Source organism: Penicillium daleae (assembly GCF_028827525.1).
Source record: "Penicillium daleae strain IBT 16125 chromosome Unknown utg000002l_segment0_segment0, whole genome shotgun sequence".
Lineage (NCBI taxonomy): Eukaryota > Fungi > Ascomycota > Eurotiomycetes > Eurotiales > Aspergillaceae > Penicillium > Penicillium daleae.
In genome coordinates, this window is record NW_026623150.1 from 2,365,194 (window position 1) to 2,381,869 (window position 16,676).

Genomic DNA, 16,676 nt, shown 5'->3' on the forward strand with positions numbered 1-16,676 from the left:
AAAAATAGATTAGTACTATCACTGCGTTAACGCCACTAAAGCCACCTGATAACTTCGTCACAAATTACTCGATTGGTCTTTACAAATCCCAGCAGCAGTTTACGAAGCTGTATCCTACTGGAGTACAGTATGGTAAAGGGCTAGGCCCAGGTAGTTAACTACAGTAACGTTAGTTAGTTAGTTAGTTAGGTTAGGTGGTGATGTAATCTGATGAGTCAGCCCGTGTTTTGATGCCCCAGGCATTCAGGAAGCTCCTGAGAGACCCCAAAGAGTCTTGGCTCCTCCAGGAGAAGTGAATTGTACTTTTTGTCTATCTGACATCATTGGAGGCAACGGCGTGGCAGCATCTCCGTCGCATTGGCTTCATCCGATGGAATAATTCGTCCACTCTTCCAGATACCCCGTACCTCCCGCTAAGCCTGGACCTGGTTTGACCTGCCGGATCCGGTGTGGTCGAGTTCAGATCTCCAGGAGAACAACAGCATCGCGGCTGGGATTTATTGCACTGCCTCTGTCCGAGTACTCACCTCTCAACCGGCTCCCACTCTCTGAGCAGAGGTTGTAAAAGATGATTCCTCATAGGAGCACGGGCCTGTTGGCTATCATTGTCTTTGTCGCGCTCCTCCTTTTCATCTTCTCGTCCTCGCCTATCCCTGAACCGACGATTGAAGGAGAGGAGGGCCAAGAGCCCGCGAAGTATCATGTCCCGATTCCAAAGCTCCCATCGCTGAGCAATTTCCACCTACCGTCCTTCCGTCCTCCATCTCACGAACCCCCAGCGGAGCAAACAAACAGCACAAGTGGCGAGTCGAAATGGTTCAGCACCTGGGAATGGAAGAATCCCTTCTCATCTGCCATTACCCTGGATGAGAACCGCTCCGTCCTTCCTCCGCTGCCGGAACGGCGTCGAATCTACACCTACTACAATCCTAAATATAACCTGAAGAAGCACACTGGCAAGGACTTGAAGGACGATCATGACGCTGATGATCAACTTCTGCTCGCCTGGCGACGGGCCTGGTTCGCGCAGGGATTCCGGCCTGTCGTCCTCACCCCGGGCGACGCTATGAAGAACCCGTACTACGAGGTCGTGCAGAAATTAAAGCTGAACGCGGATTTGGAGAACGAGGTCTTCCGTTGGTTGGCTTGGGGCCACATGGGAGCTGGAATACTCGCCGATTTCGAATGCTTCCCCATGGCACGATACGATGATAATCTCCTGACCGCTTTGCGACGAGGAATGATACCCGAATTCATCACACGTTTTGATAATTTCCAAGGCGGGCTCTATTCTGCAGAGAAACAGCGCATCAACCAGGCCATCGAAGGTGCCGTCAAGAAGCTGGATGACAAATCTACCTCGTTCTCCGACCTGATCGATCCTGCATTGTTCAAGGTCGAACAGCCAACTGCATTGGCATACTACAGATCTTCCAGTATCACTTCGCGCTACCCGAGTGTCCATGAGAAGATTAGCCAAAGCCCTGCGGCTGGCCGACTACAGCTAGTGGAACTCATCAACGGGCACCTTCACAACACCTTCCAGAACGCCTTCCCAGCTGGCCTGGCCGTGCTGAAGCCCTTCCCTCAGCATACTACGGCGCTGGTAGAGCCGGCACTACGTTTAGCCAAGGCTCTCATTAAATGCCCGGAGTCTCCCATGCCCAACTCCTGCCCTCCCAACATTCCTGAATGCCGGCCCTGCGGCTCCGCTAAGTCGCCCATGCGTATCAGTCAGCCAGCAAGCTTCAAGAACACCTCCTTCCTATTCACGATTGGTACTCTGCCTCATCCGTATACCCTCATCAGTCTGCAAAAGAGCTCCGATCTTGTGACCACGCCCCAGATCCGTCGTGAGACTGAGCGTGATTCGTGGTTGGCCGAGGTAACCAAGGAACACCTTGGAGAGGAGCTGGGTAGCTCGTCCAGGGGGACGGTGTTTAAGCAGGTTGTCGCCGGCGAGCAGGCTGTTGCTAACTCATTGTGGATGACCGTCGAGTCTCTACCTGCGGCGGCTGGACAAAGTCTCCCCGCTGAACTTTTGGATGAGTTCGAGTGGCAACTCGGATTCAAGATTCCCCGCAGTGGCACTATCGACCCGAATACGGCTGGGGATAAGGAGAGTGTGCAGAACAAGAACCCAAGCCAGCAGGGCGTCGGCCAAGAGTACGAATTGATCAGGAAGGCCCGCGAGGTCATGAAGAGCAAGGATACCAATGTGAACAAAATCAAGGCCGTCGCCGAAGCCTGGAACCTGGCGGACACCGAAGTGTGGCGATTCGTGAAAGCTTATCGGTGAGTTTCAACAGGTCATTTTCGTGCAGGATGCAAAAGCAGCTTGGGGTTTGATTGCTAATTGCTGATGACTTTTACAATAGGGCTCGAAGTGCCGTTGAGCGCCAGCAGTGGGAAGAAGAGGAGAAGGCCTTTTCTAGCCCCTCGCAGTAGGCCCGGGGGCTGTTTCTTAAATATTTGCATGTTTTCTCTATCTTCAACTGTAATATGGTTCATTGTACTCCAGCATTTTCGGCGCACTATGGGAAATTTGATAGAATTGACTGGTACAACTACATAATCTGCCATCCTTACAGTACGAACCTTGTTGAGGCCCGTTAGTAATCAAGCGGACTGTGATAGGCGTCCGATTGTGCGGCGTGTGGCGATCCCCGCAGTCCGCGGTGGAGCCCAGTGGGGGGTGCGGGCGAGTTGCCCTATCTCGTCCCTGGATCTTTTGCCATCTGCCTCTCGGTTCTGTTGGACTTCCCCTCTTCACTTTCGGCCTGAATTGCACTCTGGTGGCCTCCGTGAGAGTGTGAATCCCGTGACAGCTTTAGGAAGGTCTTTGCGATCCCCCCGAAATATACTAAATACTCCCAGCGTCCAGCATGAACTTTGAAGGCTGCTCGTGAACGCCGTCCCTACGTATCGCGTCTTGCCACTGCTTCTCTCTCTACGCTTATCGCAATGGCGCCTGCTAGCAGTACGGACTCTGACTCGGTCGGCGAAGTTGAGCAGGAGATGGCGAAGGTGACTTCGCTTGCTCAACTGACTGAGAAGTGGGACGATACTATTCGGTTCTATCTTAACGGCACGAAGGTCGCTGTCGACACCGTTAACCCAGAACTGACCTTGTTGGAATACCTGCGAGGTGTTGGCTTGACTGGGACTAAGCTCGGGTGTGCTGAAGGAGGTTGTGGTGCTTGCACAGTGGTAGGTAACCTTTCGAAGGGGGCTGGGTTCGAACATTCCACTAACCGCGGAGGAAACACATAGGTCGTTTCCCACCTTAACCAAACAACGACGAAGATCTACCATGCTTCAGTCAACGCCTGCCTTGCTCCCCTCGTATCGATCGACGGCAAGCATGTTATAACGGTTGAAGGACTGGGTGATGTGAAGAAGCCCCACGCGGTTCAGCAACGGATCGCGGTCGGTAATGGCAGCCAGTGCGGCTTCTGTACACCTGGAATTGTTATGGTATGTACTCGGAGTTGTCCCGGCACTCGGACCTACGGATAAATTGGTTTAAACTAATGTCTTGAAGAGTCTGTACGCATTGCTACGAAATGATCCAACTCCCTCAGAACACGCAGTCGAAGAAGCGTTCGATGGCAACTTGTGTCGTTGCACTGGATACCGACCGATCCTGGATGCTGCGCAGAGCTTCAACTCGCGCAACAACTGTGGCATGTCCAAAGCCAACGGAGGATCCGGTTGCTGTATGGAGAAGAAGGACGGTGGTTGCTGCAAGGATTCTTCAGCTACTGAGGAGAATGAGGTGGTGGAACCCATCTTCCCCGCGCCTGAGTTCAAGAAGTACAGTCCCGACACAGAACTGATTTTCCCGGCGGCCCTACGAAAGCATGAATTCCAGCCACTGGTCTTTGGTAACAAGAGAAAGAAGTGGTACCGGCCTGTGACTGTGGAGCAGCTGTTGCAGATCAAGCATATCCACCCCGAGGCGAAGTTGATCGGTGGAAGCACAGAGACCCAGATCGAGATCAAATTCAAGGCTATGCGCTATTCCGCCTCTGTCTACTTGGGCGACATTCCCGAACTGCGACAGTTCACCTTCCACGATGACTGCCTGGAAATTGGCGCCAACGTATCGCTAACCGACCTGGAGCATGTCTGTGAACAGGCCGTAGAACGCTACGGGCCGACTCGCAGCCAGCCATTCAAGGCAATCAAGAAGCAGCTTCAGTACTTTGCGGGACGTCAAATCCGAAATGTCGCGTCGCCTGCTGGTAACTTGGCTACTGCCTCTCCAATCTCTGATCTCAACCCTGTACTCGTGGCGACAAATACTATCCTGATTGCCAAGTCACTTGAAGGAGAGAAAGAAATTCCCATGACCGAGTTCTTCCAAGGCTACCGTAAAACGGCTTTGGCTCCCGACTCCATCATCGCCAGGTTGCGGATCCCGGTTGCCCAGGAAAAGGGAGAGCACATTCGCTCCTACAAGCAGGCTAAGCGAAAGGACGACGACATTGCGATCGTCAACGCTACGCTTCGTGTGTCGCTGTCCGAGACAAATGAAGTAAGCAGCTGCAATCTCGTTTTCGGTGGCATGGCTGCCATGACGGTCTCGGCGAAGAACGCGCAGGAAGCGCTTATCGGCAAGAAGTTCACCAATCCTGAAACACTCGAGGATGTGATGACCGCCCTTGAGAAAGACTTCAGTCTGCCCTATGGCGTGCCTGGTGGAATGGCCACCTATCGAAAGTCTTTGGCAATGGGCTTCTTCTACCGATTCTATCACGACGTCCTCTCGGGGCTCGAAGTTAGGGCATCCGACCTAGATGCAGACGTAGTCGCTGAAATTGAAAGAGCGATTTCCACTGGGTCAAAGGACCATGAAGCGTCCGTTGCCTATCAACAAAAGATCCTAGGCAAAGCTACCCCTCACGTCGCAGCTCTCAAGCAGTCTACCGGTCAAGCCCAGTACACTGACGACATCCCCGTTCAACAAAACGAGCTTTTCGCCTGCATGGTCCTTTCTACCAAAGCACATGCAAAGATCCTGAGTGTTGACGCCTCCGCAGCACTTGAGATCCCCGGAGTTGTCGACTATGTTGACCACACAGACCTGCCCAACCCACAAGCAAACTGGTGGGGAGCACCCGTTTGTGATGAGCTTTTCTTTGCTGTTGACGAGGTTAATACTGCTGGTCAGCCAATCGGTGTGATTGTAGCACAGACCGCCAAGATTGCCGAGGAAGGTATGAGAGCTGTCAAGGTTGAATATGAGGACCTTCCTGTCATCTTGAGCATGGAAGAGGCCATTGAGGCAGAGTCTTTCTTCGGTCATTATCGCTTCATCAAGAATGGTGACACGGAAGAGGGTTTCAAGCAGGCTGACCATATCTTTACTGGTGTCTCTCGCATGGGTGGTCAAGAGCACTTCTACTTGGAGACTCAAGCTTGTGTTGCCATCCCCAAGCCCGAAGATGGTGAGATTGAGGTCTGGAGTGGCACTCAGAATCCCACAGAGACGTAAGTTTCATATTTATTTCATCTTAACTCCTTCAGCTCATGCTAATGTATCAAATAGTCAAGCATATATTGCTCAGGTATGCGGGGTAGCCGCTAACAAGGTTGTCTCTCGCGTTAAGCGACTTGGAGGTGGATTCGGCGGCAAGGAAACGCGCTCTGTCCAGCTGGCTGGAATTTGTGCCACTGCCGCGAAGAAGCTTAACCGACCGGTGCGATGCATGCTAAACCGTGACGAGGATATCTTGACGTCGGGTCAGCGCCATCCCTTCCTCTGTCATTGGAAGGTTGGTGTCACCAAGGAGGGAAAGATCCTTGCTCTCGATGCGGACGTATTCGCCAACGGTGGCCACACTCAAGACTTGTCGGGTGCGGTCGTCGAACGAAGCTTGTCTCACATTGATGGTGTCTATAAGATCCCCAATATCTATGTTCGGGGTCGAATTTGCAAGACAAACACCGTGTCCAACACGGCGTTCCGTGGCTTCGGTGGACCGCAGGGTCTGTTCTTCGCGGAGTGCTATATCTCCGAGATTGCCGATCATCTCGGAATTTCACCAGAGCATATGCGTGCTATCAACATGTACAAGCCTGGTGAAACCACACACTTCAATCAGGAGCTCAAGGATTGGTATGTGCCTCTGATGTACAACCAAGTCCTGGAGGAGAGCAACTACATGGAGCGCCGCAAGGCTGTTGAGGAGTACAACAAGGAGCACAAGTGGTCCAAACGCGGCATGGCTATTGTGCCGACCAAATTCGGTATTTCTTTCACGGCGCTGTTCTTGAACCAGGCTGGTGCTCTGGTCCACATCTATCATGACGGCAGTGTCCTTGTGGCTCACGGAGGTGTCGAGATGGGCCAGGGACTCCACACCAAGATGACTATGATCGCCGCCGAGGCTTTGAGTGTGCCACAAGATAACGTCTTCATTGCTGAGACAGCAACGAACACCGTTGCCAACACCTCCTCCACAGCAGCATCTGCCAGTTCCGATCTGAATGGTTACGCCATTTTCAATGCCTGCGAGCAGTTGAATGAGCGACTCCGTCCCTTCCGTGAGAAGATGCCCAATGCGACTATGAAAGAGCTCGCGCACGCAGCATACTTTGCCCGTGTCAACCTCTCCGCACAGGGTTACTACCGCACTCCCGACATCGGTTACGTGTGGGGTGAGAACTCGGGCCAGATGTTCTTCTACTTCACGCAGGGTATCACCGCAGCTGAAGTCCAGATTGACACTTTGACTGGAGATTGGACTCCCCTGCGCGCCGATATCAAGATGGACGTTGGTCGCACCATCAACCCATCCATTGACTATGGCCAGATCGAAGGCGCCTACGTCCAGGGTCAGGGCCTCTTTACTACCGAAGAAAGTTTGTGGCACCGCGCCTCGGGCCAAATCTTCACCCGTGGCCCGGGTAACTACAAGATTCCCGGCTTCCGCGATATCCCTCAGGTTTTCAATGTTAGCCTGCTGAAGGATGTGGAGTGGGAGAATCTGCGCACAATCCAGCGTTCCCGTGGTATCGGTGAACCGCCCCTTTTCATGGGCAGCGCTGTGTTCTTCGCTATTCGTGATGCACTGAAGGCAGCTCGCAAGCAGTGGGGAGTTGAGGAGGTACTGAGCTTGGTTAGCCCTGCTACACCAGAGCGTATTCGTATTAGCTGTGCTGATCCGATTGTTGAGAGGGCACGGGTGACTCCTAAGGAGGGCGAGAAGAGTTTCTTTGTTGCTATTTAGTATGAACACGATATGTTATATACGAGTTACGGCATGACATATACGACATCGATGTCATTTAGAATTTTACTCATCAGCTTGTTCAAAAATCAGTACAGTCAGTACTCTGCAATGTAAAACTCCTTGAAAATTCCCACTATAGTATACATACAACCATACGGTGTGGGAGAACAACGCTTCCCGTCCGCTCAGCCTGTCCGCTCAGCCGTCCTCAAGCTCCATGCCAAATGGCCACGTTAACCAGTCCTTCGGTCTAGCTTTATGGAGTAAGAACTGATCCGCTGGTTGAGTTTGCGCGGCGCTAGTTATGCACTTGCTCAGCTGGAGTTCTTCCGCCCGCTAGAGCCCATCGCAACGTGCCAAGCAGAAGCTGCTCTATCCTCTAACTCTCGTGCCAGGTCTCTGGCCCTAGTAACTCTACAGACTGTGCAACTTGTACAAGGGTTTTGAGCAATTACCGAGCTCAAATCAATGCAACGAATGATAAGGAAACGATCGAGGTGCTTACTCAAGATTTTACCAGTGAGATACCAGATCAAGTATTCAGCCCAGTAGAAGCTCTGTAGTTTCTTTCAGCACGCACAATGTTGCCAATAGATGCTATTTCGTGCATGGAAAGCTAGGTAGCGAAATTAAAGTATTGAAGAGAGGGAAGGGGTGGAAGAAACAGGGGCTAGGGACAACTGAAAGTTAGAGCCTTAGGGATTTAGCCAAGGAAGCCGTATTGAGAGAATTGATGTTTGACGGTGCCAATTAATTAGTATTACCAGAGCTTTCATCACATATGTTAAGAATAGACAGTAGCCTCGGATCTCCATAAATTGTTCTTTGTGACCATTAGCGGATCGTGCGATCGTTCATCAGCGAAACATCTCATGTCCACACAGGTAGAAAATCTGCCCGGTGGTCCGAAATTCAGAGCATACTTCCTCACGCCTCGTTATCGGAAGGCGTAAACATGAATGTGGATAGTGAGGCGTACGAAACACAAAAATCCTTCCTCAGTGTATCCCTTAAGGCTGTGCGCGAAGTCTCCAGGCTTAAGGAACAAAGGGGCTATTAGGGCAAGGTGGCACAAACAAGTTCAAGTCCTGTGGATACGTGGTGCCATTAGGCTCAGTTATGGTAACCTGAGTCTTAGCCGGCCCATATCCATTGACGTAAATGAAAGTAATGGGGAAGAATTCTCCAGCCACCAAATCGTAGTCAAAGGTAGTAGGCAGACCTGCTGGCTGAGTATAGCTAACACCGCCATCCACGTTGCCATTTGCATAGGATGAGTACGCCTTCTGTCCACCCCAAAAGAAGAGCGCATTATCCGTGACTGAGTAAGGGGCAACAGTATACTTGCCGGTCTGGGTGGCATGGAGGAATCCTTGGAAGACAACAGTCCACTGGCTGCAGTCTGTTGCTGAGGCCTGGCCAGGCAGTTGGCAAAAGATGGTGTTCCAGTCGAGATAGTTCTCAGACTCAAGGTTGATGTTTTGAGTAAGTCCGCTGGTATAGTAACTGTAGTTACCATTCCAGTCGGAGGTTTCGTAGCCACCGCCGCCGAAGCCACAGTCTGCACAACCTCCTGCGCCGTAAGGATAGACATACTTGTTAAGGTATTGGTAGTAGTTCACCCCTGATTAGTCACATAAGCTAGGGCTTTGTGTCAGTCAAATGAGAACATACCTTTATACGCAGTAGGAGTTGGCAAAATCCAGGTTTCAGTGACAGTGATGGTGCTAACTGGAGTAGTAGTGGTTGTAGACACTCCAGTCTTAGTCGTTGTCACGGTATCAGTACTACAATTAATTATTAGCAAGATATCCAACCTTGTTATGACGCGCCTCTGACGTACATAACATCGAAAGAACCGCTTAGGCATGTGCAAGGCCCGGGTGTAACTGAAGGCGGAATGATTGTCACTGTTGGCAGCGTCGGGCAATTACTGGCTGCTGTCTCAGCCGATGCTGCATCTGCGCGGGCTCCTAGGGTGATGAGGGGAGCTGGGTAGGGTCCAAGTGTCTTTGCAGTGCTCATACAGCTGATGGCTGTAGGCGAGTAGACTGTAGTGTTGACTCTTTCAACAGTCACCTATAAAGAAAGTCAGGCTGAGTTCAAACATAGAAGACTGAAGCTACATACAGAGGGAAGTGCCGTGCGTGTGACTACACTGGTGACCTAGAAGAACGGTCAGAGTCATTCAACATTTGATCTCCTCTAGATAAGACATGGCCATACCGAGTTCACTGTGCTCGTAGATGTTACAGTGAAAGTACCAGACAGAGTTACAGTTGTGGTAGAAGCACAGAACGGAAAAGGAAACGGAAGCCCTCCTATATCAGACCCCGCGGGTGCGCCTTTAACAGCAAGAAAGAGAGTAGAAAGAAATGCAAGCCTAATCATATTTGAGGCCATTGTAAAATCGCTGGAGGAATTGTTGGTAGTGTAATCTTGATTGTTCGAATATGAACTTCTAAATTTTCAAACGGGAGGCTCCTAGCTTCCTTTTATATTCATATTTTCTTCATAGTCGCTCGAATTGGGTTGCAGTCAGGTCGGATATGAAAAATACTCACTTCGGTCTTGTATAGCTCGACTCATGCACGTTTGTCATGAGACTAAGACATCCTAAGGGTCTGGTAAGCCCTAAACAGGGTAAGATCCAATTGTAATGTCCTGCGCATGCAGTGCCTTGCTAGCTGGCAGATGATCAACCATCATGAGTAGAAGGCTGGCTGAATACAACTGACAAGGGAGTTAGTGTATCCCTTGAGGTTGGATCTAATGGAAGGCTAGTCCATTTCTATAGGTTTATGATTTGTGCGTTTTCTGTTCTTTAGTTAGCAAGCGGCTTATTTGGGTCACAATCTTGGCCAGGATTCTTTTAGCCTGACAGAGTGATCTTCATGACACTGACTTTAAAAGCCATGTCAGATTCTGTCAAAGAATCTGCTTTAAGTGTCTAGATTTAACGATGGACAGTTGCCAAGGGTTTATAGTACATAATGTTGTGATCTTGCTTGTTGAGAATATCAGGAAATGATTAGCACTGGAAGCCTCCATGCTTATGCTTACAATCTATGTACTGTATTCAATAAGGTTAACTTTTCCACCACTTTGTCTTAGGCGGCCCGGGGATGATCGACGTGCCACACTAGGCATGCAAGCCTCAGGATCCTATCACTTTGAATTGGGCAGTTCCCGGGATGATCGACATGCCACATGCCACACACTAGGCATGCAAGCCTCAGGATCCCATCACTTCGTGTTAGGCAGTCAAGAAATGGCCCGTATTTGAGCCATACTGTTTCCCGGTACCTAGAGAGTGTTCGAACACGTGTTAAAAGTTAGGTTGTTCGAAAAGAATTACTATATCAATATGAACGGCATAATTTTTGTACAAACCAATAGGAAAGCTTTTTAGCACGTAAGTGATGCTCCGGTAGTTTACGTGCCAAATTATCGTGATTTGCGATCATCCTCCGCGCACGAGCAGTGTTCGTGTGAAAATGGCGCTAGAGCACCGCAGAGGTGATCTAAAAGACGAAGAAGTGCAACTAGTGAGATCCTAGTGACAGTGCCACTTTGAGTACTACATTATCATTATCCGGGGGGTGTGACAGAAATGCAATTTCAGCCAGCCCTTGGAACGGCTTTTAGTGGATCATAACACGGGGAAAGCGGGGTTCGCCGACATTGAATTATGCTGCTCAAATTCAATTCTTTTTTGGGGACCTCGCGCAGCCAAGAGGGACAAGGAGAATACTGTAGTTTACCAAAACCCAGTCACCTGTCGCTGCGGCCTTAGACCGTAGCGTCAGATAAGGCCCGTCCGCGCTGGCTTGTAAGATGGCAATGTGTCCGTATTGCAGTAGTTTCAACATACAGAGGGCAGGATGGATGGGCAAAATCGAGTCTTGACTGCGTGAATGTTGACGAGCTAGCTGCAGAGCTAAGCAACTGACTATCGTGAGGCAACCCCAATGAAACTACTGTCATTATGACAAGCATCCATTCTCCTATATGTGTGCCTGATTATTCTCCGTGATAAGATATGCTCTTTGAATGCCCTTGGGGTTGAAAGTCTCTAGGAATGTTGCATTGAACCCACCAATAGCAAATTTTGATATTATTCTGTAAAAGGAACCCCAACGGAGGAACTTTAAGGGCACTGACGTTGAAGATACCAAAGAAGCCCGAGTGCATGTCGCTTGCCGTTCGCCGAGAGGAGCTCATCTTTAAGTTAAACCCAGGGATTCGGGCTAGACTATTAAAAAGGCCCCAGCTAGACAAACATGGCGCACTATTTGCGGGATTTTAAGCAAGTGGACAAGAGTACTGTTTCCAATCAGATTTAGAATGGCGGGCAGCTATTCCTTCCCAGCTGAGGTCTCCCGCTGCAGGCCCAAGAGGAACGAGACATTACCCCCAGGCTCCATGCTCGGTCCTCTGGTCCTGATTGCGCGATATTGGGTCGACGTGGCAGATAATCAACTGAAGTGATGTACTTACACTTCGACAGAAATTCCCTCCCTAGTCTCGCTCAACTCGGGCCTCATGCAACCCTGTTCACAGAAGAGACTCTCATCACAACGCCAGTCTTTCCTTGACTGTCGAACCCTCTGCCTAGTTTCATTCTGTATAACATTGGCATGAAGAAATATATCCGCGAAAAAGTTCATGTGGATGTGATCCCCGCCCGCCTGTCCATACGGCCAACCTGCTTCTGACAACATCTTTCAACGTGTGAATTCTACACCAATAACATACAAAATGTTACAGATCAGGCAGGAAGAAGGAAATAAGGAGAGACGGCGAGAGGAGATCTAAATACAAGTTGGATGCCCACCGCGGGCATAAGACCAGGCATTAGTACCTGGCTGTTGTATGTTCTTATTTGTATTGTTTTTCAGATAACGAATAGATGCACATGGTTCATAAATTCCCAAAATCTGAGGCTTCTAAAAAACTTCCCATCAGCACCTTCAAATGCAAAAAGACGATACAGAAAAAGGGAAATAGAACGCTTGAGTATCAAGGATAAATCAACCCCTCTTCATATCATACTCCACATAATTACTTTTCCGCGCTGCCAGATCTGTATCAACCTTGAGCGCAGAGTCATAATTCCTCTGTCCTGCAAACCCACGCTTCTCATCACTCGATGACGCCTCGGCTCTAGCCTGTGCTGAGCTCGCGACATGCGTCTCATACCGAGGCACGGCCTGAATGAAGCCCAGCTCATTCCTCGGAATAGCAGTCAAAGGTACGTCTGTGAACTCTCTGGTGTCTCTCGTGGCACCCGAGTTGCTCGGGCCCATGTTATTGGGAACCGGATCCATGGCATGACCGCCTCCATCGCCGCGATTCCGGTCACGATCCCAGAAGAGAGTCATTGCGCGGAGGATACCGACCAAGGCGATGAAGACCCAGAGTAACAGGATGGCAGTGGCGATGAGTGTCTCCGTTCGTAGACCGTCTTTCATTTTGTCGACGACTCGTTGAACTACCTCTGTGATCTTGTTGGAGGTAGTATCGCCCGCGTCAGCGAGGAAGCTATCAGAGGGACTCGTGTCGTTCGAGATACTAGCTTGTGCGCCACGAGAGAATGTGTCATTTGGAAGGTGGGGGAAGTCAATATGGGCATTGTCGTGGACCCATGTGAGACCTTTCTGGACGCTCTCAATTTTAAGGCCGATGAGACATTCGAAGAGCTCCTGAATAGGTTCTTCGAGCAAGGTGCCACCGAAGGTTTCATTCAGAACATTTTGAGTCTTCTCTACAAAGGTTTCAAGGGTGTTATTGACGGCAGTCGTACTGGTGTTCACCCATCCAAAGATTTTCTGGTTCAGATCTGCGTCCATAGAGTCGATCGCCTTGTTTGCGTCGGTAGCCCAGGCCACGGACGCATTTTGTAGCGCACCAACGACTTTGTCAGCGTAAGCGCCTACTTCATTGCTGAGCTCGGGGACGGCCTTTTCGACACTTTTAAGTAGTATGTATTGGCAGAGACATGAAAGCAGTGCCGCGATGGCGATGGCAAGCACGAACAGAGCAGGCATGGAGGTTGCATACGCAATAGCCCAACGCACTAGGATCTGGCGACGACTGTTGCTGAAGTGGCTCGCGGCCTTGATACCTGCTGCAGCGGTGTATGGCCGGGAGACGATGTAGACGACGTCCATTGGATCGTGAGCCTCTTTTCGAACTAGTTGGGCGCGCTCCTTCATCTGGCGCCAGCGGCGAATTTCCTGCCACGCGACAGGGATACAAGCCAGAATAGCTGCAAGTAGGATCACGGCAATGAAAATCTTTCGTGCCGTGAGGGCAATATCAGTCACCCCGTTGAAAAAGCTGTTGATGCCATCATTGTCGTCGCAGAAAGTGAGTTGCTGCTTTTGTGGGACGGGCAGAACACTGCGGTCGAAAATGTATGTCCCCAGAGAGCCATTCACGAGTTTTTTGACTTCCTCAAATGGTAGGCGAATAACGTTCTCAGTGAAGTTCTGTACCTCATCAAACGAAGGAATGTCGTTGTTCAGTTTGTCGAGGGTGGTGTTGATCGAGGACGGGATGGAGAGATCGTCCAACGCACTGAGGGAATCGTTCAGATTCAGCGTCGGCAAAGAAGCGCCCAAGGCGCTTGCAGCAGTATTGACCAGGCCAGCAAACTCATCGAGCGCATGTTCGAAGGTGCTCACCGTTTTCTGGATATCCTTCGCAGCCGCTTTAATTGTTGTGTTCAAGAAGCCCGCCACATCCTCGATCAGCGCAGTTGCAACGTGAATGCTACTTCGGACAGCCATCGTGGCGAGACAGAGATAGGTCTGGTACATAATCTTGATGATGAACAGGATGATCTCCTCCACACCAGTGATTGTGAGCATAAGCATAGAGTTCAGACCATTCACAGCATGCTCGACCCCAGAAGCAGTCAACTCGTTGACGCCCGAGCTTAGATAGTATGGCATAGAGGCCATCGCACTCCCCATGGACTCCACGGAGGTACACGCAGACAAGGCCTCGCGCTTAGCAGAGGCCATGTCACTCCGAACATCTCCTATAGCAATCAAAACCCGGACTAGGACCAGGACCAGCAATATCGTCCAGCGATTGATCCATACTTGTGATAGTCGGGCTCGCAGGCCAAGATATGGTGTGAGGCCATCCGGATGAAGGGGAATAATTCGCCCGTTGGAAGGGTCGTGTGCTCCGTATGGAGGGAGTAAAGGGAAAACCGATCGCGCGGATCTTGAGAATATCATGGTGGTGCCGTAGAAGGGATTGTGTTTCGACGTCCAGCGAGAAACAAAGCAAGGCGAGTAAGTAGTCGCAATGCGATCGGTACGGTAGGGAGAAGGAGAGTTGGATATTTCACAGGAGGAATTATAGGAAGAAGTCAAGGGTCGAAGGCTCTAGCCCAGAAACATAGTGTATAGAGCGAATGGTAGGCAGTGAAGAAGGGAGATGTCAGTCAACCGAGGATGCAGCCTAGAAAAGAGAAGAACAATCAAAGTAATAAGTGTCAAGGCAACCACCACAGCAAATGAGGGAAACGGTGACAAAAATAGAAGGCCATGGATTGAAGATCAAACAAATTCCCTAGCCAATGCTCAAACATTATATCTAGTGGCCAGCGCCAATCTACTACATCAGGAGCTGGGTCTGTTTATAAAGAGGCTCCATTTGAAGCAGTTTAGCGATCACCGCGACGATGACATGACCAGTTAGAGGGTGTCACGCCCAAGTCGAAACAAAGAGAGGCATAAAAATAAAGCCAGTTGACGAGTGATCGGAGCTAGGATTTGTTTCATCCTGCATCACAGCGCGTACGCGATTCGGCTAATCCTGAAGAATACCAAGGTCAGTCAAATATAGACCCTGGAAAGCCCCATCTTCGCCGTGAGCGCTTAGCGCCCGCTCGCTGGGAGCCAATCACCGGTGGACCAGAGTATACAACTCGAACGCGACGGTCTTTCATGACCCGCTCTTGTGTTTCTGGTGTCATGTGTCGCTGACAAAGAGGCTTTGTTTGGATGTCGCTGTCTGGTGGCCTTCTTTGTTCCGGGGGTTCGCTGGAGAGGGTTGGGGTGTCTCGAATAACGCGAGAACCAAAAAAGAACTAAATCAACTGTCTACTGAAGCTCTGGAGGTGATTGGAGGCCTCTGCCACCTCATTGGACCCACTTTTGGTGTGTCCGAACTCCCCCATCAGACTATCAGACTGTCAGTAGTAAACAATCGAGAAGTCGATACCTCCATTCAATCAAAACCCACTGAGGAAGATTCCAGGTCTGCAGAATACAGACAAGAACAGAACACACAGATATGGAGAGATAGGGAGAGCTCTTGCAGTGCAGGCTGCAACCTGCGAGGCAACGACGCCGATTCGGTCTCAATGGTAGGCTCTCGCTGGACCACTAAGCGCCTGGCAGAATCGTCCCACGTCCTCAGCCCGTAAAAGGCAAGCGGTGTGAGTAGACCTACCAAGTGTCACGTGGCACTATATACCCTAGGTGATGACCTACCCTGAGTCCAATCTTAATAACGGAGACACAGGAAGTTCATTTAAGCTTAAATCCATATACATGACGTCTTTCTGTCCTCTAAAGGTTTTCATTTGATCGCCAATAACATTCTTCTGATATTTTCGTTACTGCGTTTCCAAACACCGACTGTATATTTCTCGATCAGCGTACGCTTTACTCTCCCAGTTCCCAGGTTCCCTGTAACGCAAAACAAGTAAAAGGAGTAAACCAGACGGGATTTGGTACGACTTGATATCCCAAGATATCTAGTAACAATGGATCAAATTCTGTTTTTACTATACCCGTTCAGCGCGAGGCTAGTGACGAGTTTGTGAACAAAACTATTGTGGCTGTCGCGCCATTTCGTCTCCACATTGTATCCACGTATACGTGCGGAGTGCCTGCACGTTGGTGTGTTCCCTGGACGCACGCATTTAGGACAATATAGTCGAATCGCTCATCGCTGTGCTGTATTGATTCCCATTCTCATTTGGTTTCCAATATTTCAGACAATCAATTGCGTTACCTTGACATTTCCAGAAAGTACAGGGGCAAACGAGGTGTTCCTGTAGATGGCCTTAATATCAACATGAAATTGATGAGCTGCATTGTCGTTGTCATGACTGTAGAATTCCAGTCGACTAGTTTCCCATGCTTAGGCGTCCAGAGATCGTTACCTAGGATGCTTCTTTTGCATCCTGAAGATGTAGGAATCGCAAAGAAGACCCAGGCATCGCCGAGTCCTGACTCGCTTAGTCGTCGCTCGTCGATGAATCGCCAACTTAGGACGATGCGATTGCCTGTTCCCACAATGTGACAACACGAAACGGTTCATCTCTTTCCTTTCTCCTTCTTCATCCTTTCTTCTTTTCCACATCTCCAACGCGTTTCTTCTCTTGGCCATCCATCTTGGAAGGCT

At 50.1% G+C, this 16,676-nt stretch overlaps 4 protein-coding genes across 4 annotated transcripts; 2 read left to right on the plus strand and 2 right to left on the minus strand.

Annotated features, from left to right (window-relative positions):
• Positions 1-568: 568 nt before the first annotated feature.
• On the plus strand, positions 569-2,448 carry N7458_001853 (uncharacterized protein; the record flags this gene model as incomplete). The annotated part of the gene is made up of 2 exons (XM_056905236.1): positions 569-2,295; positions 2,379-2,448. 2 exons carry the CDS (start codon positions 569-571, stop codon positions 2,446-2,448), a joined length of 1,797 nt encoding a protein of 598 aa, XP_056769343.1.
• Positions 2,449-2,964: 516 nt separating this feature from the next.
• On the plus strand, positions 2,965-7,238 carry N7458_001854 (putative xanthine dehydrogenase HxA; the record flags this gene model as incomplete). The annotated part of the gene is made up of 4 exons (XM_056905237.1): positions 2,965-3,210; positions 3,274-3,477; positions 3,545-5,496; positions 5,555-7,238. The coding sequence occupies 4 exons, from the start codon at positions 2,965-2,967 to the stop codon at positions 7,236-7,238; spliced, it is 4,086 nt and encodes a 1,361-aa protein (XP_056769344.1).
• A 1,040-nt stretch (positions 7,239-8,278) lies between these two features.
• Positions 8,279-9,644, minus strand: N7458_001855 (uncharacterized protein; the record flags this gene model as incomplete). Its single annotated transcript, XM_056905238.1, has 5 exons — positions 8,279-8,865; positions 8,916-9,028; positions 9,085-9,320; positions 9,372-9,407; positions 9,468-9,644. 5 exons carry the CDS (start codon positions 9,642-9,644, stop codon positions 8,279-8,281), a joined length of 1,149 nt encoding a protein of 382 aa, XP_056769345.1.
• Positions 9,645-12,274: 2,630 nt separating this feature from the next.
• prm1 (pheromone-regulated protein PRM1) lies at positions 12,275-14,494 on the minus strand (the record flags this gene model as incomplete). The annotated part of the gene is made up of 1 exon (XM_056905239.1): positions 12,275-14,494. The coding sequence occupies one exon, from the start codon at positions 14,492-14,494 to the stop codon at positions 12,275-12,277; it is 2,220 nt and encodes a 739-aa protein (XP_056769346.1).
• Positions 14,495-16,676: the final 2,182 nt, after the last annotated feature.